Below are 7,537 nucleotides of genomic sequence, written 5' to 3' on the forward strand. Positions count from 1 at the left end.
GCGGCCAGCTGCTCCTCTCCAGCGGGGTCCCGTCCCTGGACGCTGTGCTAGGTGCGTGCCCAGGGGCTCCACTCGCCCCGCCGCGTCCCTCTCCCCTCCCAGCCCTGCCGCGGGTCGGCGCCGCGCGTGTCCCCGGGCGGCCCCTGAGGCGGCGGGAGCACCCTGCCCGAGCCCACTGCAACCCCCGTGCCTGCTCTATGCGAGCGCCCCCCCACCCCTGTGACAGGCCACGGCTCCTGTCTGGCTCTTCACTCAAGTTGCCCACGAGCAAGACGCCGCCCTGCTTGGCTCTTTTTGGGAAGTGGAAAGATGGTATTGAATGGGGAAGCCTCTTGCTCAAGTTGATTACTTGAGTTTTGTGCTTAGGTTTGGTGTGATCAGCTGCTGCGATTGACACCGATCTTGACCCAGTGAGTTCCTCTAGGACAGTGGTTCCCAACCTTTTTTAGACCGCGGACTGGAAGTGACTGTGGGCCGGCAAACTGCAGTCCAGAAGTGACTGGCATACTGTGGACCTGCAGCCCTTTTTATATATCCTTTTTGATACCAAATATGCCGGTTGCTTCTGAACTTCTGGTGTGGCAGCCAACTCTCCTATGGACCAGCAGCCAACCCGTAGCCCTGGTGCTGCAGGCCGGGGTTGGGAACCTCTGCTCTTGGATGGTGGTTTTTATAAGGGTGCACCGATAAAGATTTTCTTGGCTGATACCGATGGCCGATTATTAACCAGCCATATTGGCCGTAGGGTTGCCAACTCTGAATCTATTCTGGGGGGGTTTCATCACAGAATGGTTTACAGTGTGTTGACTTTACATCAGAAAGGCAAATGTGTGTTACTTTCACATTTTAAAAACCCACCGGACAACTGTATAAATCAGATTCAACACTTAATATTTATTTTAATGAATTCCCTATCATTGATCTCCCGGGTGACTCAGTCTCCTGGAAATTTATGTCTAATTTCTGGAGACTACAAGGCAATCCTGGAAGGTTGGCAACCCTAATCAGCCAACACCGATCTGATAACCAACATTAACTGCAGGTTGAGTTGCACTGGGCCAGGCCAGGCAGCTGAGCTCCACTATCCCCAGTCACAAGTGTGGCATTCAGCGCCTCTTGCAGTGCCCACCCTGGCCCCTGACTGCAGTCTGCTCCATGCTGCATCACACCAGCACCCAAGACACGACAGCAGCTGCTCTGCTCCAGCCCAGCCCAGCTCACTGGTGAAGGGATGGGGGTGTCTAGGGTCACCCTGGCTTGCGGGACAGAACCCAGGCGTCCAGAGGCCCTGGCCAAAAGACATAATTACCAGGGAACATTATAAACTACAACTGCCAAAAAAAGTCAATAGCTGATCATGTAAATTTCCCTTTTCTTGGTGCCAGTCCAATAGGCACCTGATATATCGGTGCACTTCTACTTCTTTAGACTCAAGGGCTCCCTCGATATGTTCAAGGGCCCTTTCTGAAAATGCCAACTCTTAGTTTTCACTCCGTTTCTATGGAAAAATAACAGAGCAATTCTTCTGTGGCAAAAACTCAGAAAGACCCCAATAGGTCCGTGTGTTTTTCATGCTGTGTAGATTTCAATTTAAAATCTCTGGTGTTAGCTTGTGAATCATGTTCACATGCCTAACAGTGCATGATACCCCACAGCACCCTGAAAGGATCTCAGGGCACCCCACAGTGCTATGATGCCCTGGTTGAGAATCACTGGTCTAGTACAGAGAGAGGGTTTACCTGTCTGTGTTAAGGGACTGCAGAAGGACAGACACCTCTGTGATGGTTACCAATGGCTCTGGAAGCAAGTCTTCAGCTTAGACAGGACTTTAGGTACAAAGACTGGTAGTCTTGACTCGGCCTCTTATGCCTGGAGGGAGATGTCTTCAGTTCTGTCAGTTTACTAGGTGGAAGCATCTATATATGAGGCGATGCATATTAAGGGCCTGCATATTCTGTTGAAAAAAACTGAAATAACACTTGCATTTGGTATCCTAGTATCCAGAGATAGAACCTTAGGAGGGAGAGAAAACAAAACAAAAACTTCCTCCTCAGCAGAAATACTTAGTATTAGTACTATACAGTTGTAAAAATATTGTTCTAGTGTTATAAAAGGCTTAATCTATCTGTCTGCCTATAATGCTTTATTTGCACTCTGATTGGCTGACTGAAACAACCGATCAGTCTGCAAATGTAGCGTTGAGACAGGTGGTGGTGCCACAGCACAGCGCTGCCATGATGGTGGGGACAGAGGGGTCAGCCCCGGACCCACTCCTTGCAGGGTGGGGGGCAATGCCACTGAAGCTGGCCTGGCCCCAGCCCCTTACTCCTTGGAGGCAGCAGCAGGGGGGGGTTGGCAGGGTCGGGATGCACTGGTGCTGGCTCTGACCTGCCCCTCCCCACTTCCACTGTCGCTACTTGCAAGGCCAACACAGCGGCGGTGTGGGGAGGAGTGAGCCTGATGTGAGCGGGGGGGAAGAGTGGGCATGGAACGGCGGTGGTGGGGGTGAAAGAGAAGGCCCGAGCTGACATAGTCGTGGTGGCAGGAGGAGAGGAGTGGGCCTCCTCTCCCCCTTGGGCCTAGGCCCTCTTCTCCCCCACCCCTGCATCAGCCCTGAGCCCACTCCTCCCATCTCCCTGACATCACTGTGTCAGCCCAGGCCTACTGCTCCCCCCTTCCCCCCCCACCCCACTGCCATGGCGGGCTGGCTTCTCCCTATCCTTGGGCCCAGTCCTCCCCCACAGCCCCTGCATCAGCCCCAGGTCTGCTTCTCCCCTCCTACTGCTGCAGCAGGAAGCGGGGAGCAGACCCAGATGCAGCAGGTGTGGACACTGTACTCCGTCCCCGCCCGCTCACACCCCCCTCCCCATGTCATTCTTGATGGGAAATTGGCTAGTCGATGATATAAATGTAAGACTTAGCTGACCACTTCAATTTACATGCATAGAATGGGTCAGAATATGTGGAGAGTTCCCTACACGATCAGTCCCTCAAATTACTCTCCTTTCTGACATAATTAGTGATTTATTTGTTAAGTAAATTGAGAAACATCTTCCTTCACATCTTGTGTGCCATCTGATACACATATCTTCTCTTCAAGCTCTTAGTAACTTCCCATTCCAGGCAGGGACAACAATGAATGGGATAGGGACATTTTGATTTCAAGAGAGAAAGTAACATGCGAGGCCTGCAAAACTCTGCATCCCCACACTAAGCCTCCTGTTCTTAAGAAAATGATCTCTTCTGGCTCATCTACACAATGTTTTTATGTTATTGGTAGCTTTATGAGTGCTGTATAGATTTTTCTCTCCCCTTGCTTGGTAGTAATTTCACAAATCATTGGCAAAATACTGCATGGGAATTTGCCATAATGTGCTTGGCACTGTTATTTTGCAAAAATTTAAAAAAATCTGCATGGATAAACATTCTACCCTCTAAATTTGGCCTGAATTAGGCATTTACAAAGGCTAGAAGCTCTTAGACAGAGGCATGACATTAGGTCCTGTTAGTGAAATCCTGCCAGTAGCACATATTTGTAGTCACAGTTAAAGCCTGTACCACAGCATTATCTCAGTCCTGAAAAGAAACTGTTAAGCAAAAATAGGACTGTGCAGCAGTTTCCTTGAGCTTATTTTTAATTGTTTAATTTTTATTACTTCATCTCAACGTTGGCAGCTATTTTTTTTCTTTTAATGTCAGACATTATCCCAAAAGGAGGGAGTATCTGCAATATCTGACCCAGCAAACCTTAGGCCTTGTAGAGATGTGCTTGAGCACTCTAGCGAGTTATGGTATATATCTACATATATTCCATGACCAAATAGGTATTTTTTATCCATTATAATAGTTCAGCATCTCATGCTGGAAGCTCTTTTGTTTTGAGTAGTTCAGAATCGTGTGATTAAATAGTACATGGCTTAAAATTGAAGATCCAAGTAGTTATACAAATACTAAGTATTAGCTTAGTGGTAGTTTTATTTAGATATATACGCTTGATGTTCCCTATAAATTGGGTTGATTCATACTTTTAACAGATTTCTAAGTCTGCAATAAAGTATTCCTTTTAGTACATACTATAACAGTGAAAATTCAATAGATAGCTATATATTTCTATTCCTTGGGAATGCTGTACTTCCAAAAATCATATTGGCCAGTATTTTCTGCATCATACTGCTTCATTCCATACATGCATACTATGAAAACACCTGTTACTTTTCATAATCTCAGTCTCTTCTTTGAAATAGCAACAATCACATTTGTTATTCTACCCTCAGATCTTCCTACTTTGAGTGGTATGCCCATCTAAGCCTGAGCAACTGCCCCCGAGCAGCTCAGGGCCAGGTGGTCCACACTTGGGCTTTGTCTGCCTCAGACACTAGCATCCACCGTATGCAGTCTCCTATGGGAAATTCCCGTTGCTTGCCTGCCACATCTTGCTCTTAACAGATAATGTGGGAAGCTCCTGTATGACCCGTACTCATAAGAGAGCACCCTGGACGGACATCCCTTGGGCTCCATGTCCCCTACATCCCTTCCAAGCGCCAACCTGTTGGTCACATGCCATGTCTGGGCTCCTCAGTGGTCTGAAGTACTGTCTCAACCTGATTAGACCAGTTGCAGCTCCTAGATGAGTTTAATGGCCCTGGCGGCAGCTGTAGACTGGCCGGGGTTGTTTTGTGTTCTCCCCCACCTCAATAACTTAAACAATATGGAGGAGAGGTCTTGCTCTCCAAGACCACCCCTTTCCTGGACAGACCCATGGTTTTTCCACCCCAGAGTCCCCAAGAGCTCCTGGTCACTTGGCTCTCGTTTCTTTATTTCTTTAGAATAAGAATACCTTGAAATCCAAATTTTTTTTCTTTAAATCTTTTTCACCCAATATAAGACATGGGTATAATTCTAGATTATGAGTTTCAGGTAGCAGAGCTTGTTTTGCACACATGCTCTCTCTCTCTCTACTTACCTTTATTTGTCTGGTGAAAACTGTTAATTGATTAGCAGACAAGCAAATTATTAAGCCTTCATACCTTCATTACTAAAATTATGCCTGTATAAATTTGTGTTTGGGCTAACAAATGTTGTTACTCTTTGTAGAAGAAACTGATGCACTAGCATATCATAGTCTCGGGTCTGAGTTAATGGTAGCAAGGGACTAGATTCAGTAACCAAGGAGGTCCCCTCCATTCCTATGTTCTTATATTATGTTCTGTATTAAAATCCATATACATTAGAACATGTGGTAATATGAATATTATTATATTCTATTTGATAATCAGTGAATAGAAAATTATGACACCTTAGTACAGTGTTGCCTAACCTTTTAGAGTGGTAGGCCAGGTACTTGGGACCTGGCTGCACCATGGCTCACCACTCCCTGTAAGGAAACGGGGGAAGAGAGGTGGTTGCCAATGTCAGAGGGAAAGGGGAAGAGTGGGGAGGGGAGAAAGGAAGAAAGCTTATCTCTGGTAAAACAGCACCTGTGGTATGAAAGGGGGGAGCAAGGAGGTCCATAAAGTGGATCAGCCACGTGGCAAAGGGCAACGAAAGAGATGCACCAGTCAGTGCTGTTGTTGAACCTCCATACAGCAACTGAATCCAGCCTGCGAGCTGTAGGCTGAGCACCGCTGGGTTAATGTAAAACTTTTAGAATGATAAAATAAAAGCATTAATGGTCTTAAAAAAAATGTACAGCATATTTTTATTCTAAACTAATTATGTTTGTCCAATCCTACATATATTTGCAAGGAAGCACCAATAAGGGAACGGTTTCATTTTGACTTTGCTTGATATATTGTGACATCTCTGTATATGCAAAATAATAGTTCTCATGTCGGTAACAGGAATTTTACCATTCCCTTAAAGAAGCTAAAATTTTGCCCAGCGACTTCAGTGGGATTTCAGTGATCCCTTTTTTGCACATTTATTTGTTGGGCACAAAGTTAGTACTGTAAACCTCTACTATAAATAGAAGTCTGATCCTGTTATTCATATGAGTAAAAATTAATGAGAGTATTACAATTAAAGGAATGGGTTGCTGGCTCAGGCCCTACATTGTTATAACGGTACTTAAGTTCAGTTGGGTAGAACTCTGCAGGATCTTTTCACCATAAAAAGAGTGGTACAATATATTGTGAAAGTAATTGTAATGTGTAATATATAATTACATGTAATATGTAATTATTTCATAATAGAGAATTGTAGGAAGTATTGCAAAGGTAATTAAAATGTTGTTCAAATTTACATTTTTAAATTCACTGTATCACCTTTCTTTGATTTATAAACTAAGAGAACTTAATTGTTCTTTAATGTTATACTAAAATGTAGCCTTACTTTGTTCTTGGTTTTGTTTTGTTTCTAGGTGGAGGGTTAGCTGTTGGAACCCTTCTTCTTATTGGTTAGTATGGAATGTATGAAAATATCATGCTATACTTTAACGCAGTTCCCTAGTGTTTTATGTAGCTATGATACAATATTTCTTTCTTTCTTTCCTTCTTTTTTTCTTACAGTATACATAGCAGACTTCATTTTCTTTCTGTAACAGAACTTTCATAGATGTCATAATATTGTTTACTAAGTTATGTTTTTCCCAATGTCTTTCAAGTTTTTTTCTTCAAAACTGCTAAACACAAAAGAAAAAATCTGAATCAGCAGCTGGAATCCAGAGTCAATCTTTTTAAAGGCCCTCCCTCACCCCTTCCCCTCTCTCAGCTGTTGAACTTCTCTATTGCACAGCTTGCAAAAAAAAAGCAGAAAAGTTTCACTTTGAGTCTCAAGGGAAGGTTTTGGTAGGAACCTGATTCTGGCTAGCACATACACAAAGTTCAGACTGAGATGGCAGAAAAGCTTGCAGAGCTCTTTGTCTCAGCTGTTTCATATGCAAGGTGTCGGTTGCTATAAACGATAGTAGCTCCTAGAACCTTTCTGGAAACTGGGTTACTGAGCCTGGATACAGCAGCAAGTAATGTGGGGGTAAGTAATGCTGATGCCTTTCCTTGGGATAAGGCATACCTTTTTTCCCCCTTCTCTTTCTTTCAACCTTCTGGGTTCCACAGGACGTCATAAAAAGACAATTTTCCTTATTGAAACGTAGAGGTTGTATGCCTATAGACTATTATTTCAATCTCCCCAGTGAAACACACTTCTTCCAACCTCACCCGCCTCCCTCCCAAGCACACACCGGACCTCTCACTTTGTTAAAGGTTTGGTCCAGGCACTGCTAAAGTGTCTTTTCACAATTGGGTCTTAATGAGATACCACAGAATCATAAAGAGCTCTCATGAATGAGTCTCTCCCCTTTATGGATGCAGGTGTCGCGGTGGATGTAGTCTTTCTGGACTTCAGCAAGGCCTTTGACACCGTCTGTCACCCCATCCTAGTTAAAAAAAAAACTAGGCGACTGTGGCATAGATGCCTACACAGTCAGATGGATTGCAGATTGGCTGAAGGGTCGCACTCAGAGGGTGGTGGTGGATGGGTCATACTCGACCTGGGGGGAGGTGGGTAGCGGAGTCCCCCAGGGCTCGGTCCTGGGGCCTGC

General features: G+C 44.9%; 1 protein-coding gene across 1 annotated transcript in view; it reads left to right on the plus strand.

The window, feature by feature from the left end:
* Positions 1–5: 5 nt before the first annotated feature.
* ELP4 (elongator acetyltransferase complex subunit 4) overlaps positions 6–7,537 on the plus strand; it is a gene marked incomplete at its 5' end in the record, with an annotated part of 291,599 nt that continues 284,067 nt past the window's right edge. Inside the window, 2 exons of the mRNA XM_019519960.1 lie at positions 6–51; positions 6,359–6,394. Coding sequence (XP_019375505.1) covers positions 6–51; positions 6,359–6,394 — 82 coding nt within the window. The remainder of the gene's footprint in view (positions 52–6,358; positions 6,395–7,537) is intronic.

Source organism: Gavialis gangeticus, unplaced genomic scaffold, assembly GCF_001723915.1.
Source record: "Gavialis gangeticus isolate Ggan-Ray unplaced genomic scaffold, GavGan_comp1, whole genome shotgun sequence".
In the NCBI taxonomy this organism is placed as follows: domain Eukaryota; kingdom Metazoa; phylum Chordata; order Crocodylia; family Gavialidae; genus Gavialis; species Gavialis gangeticus.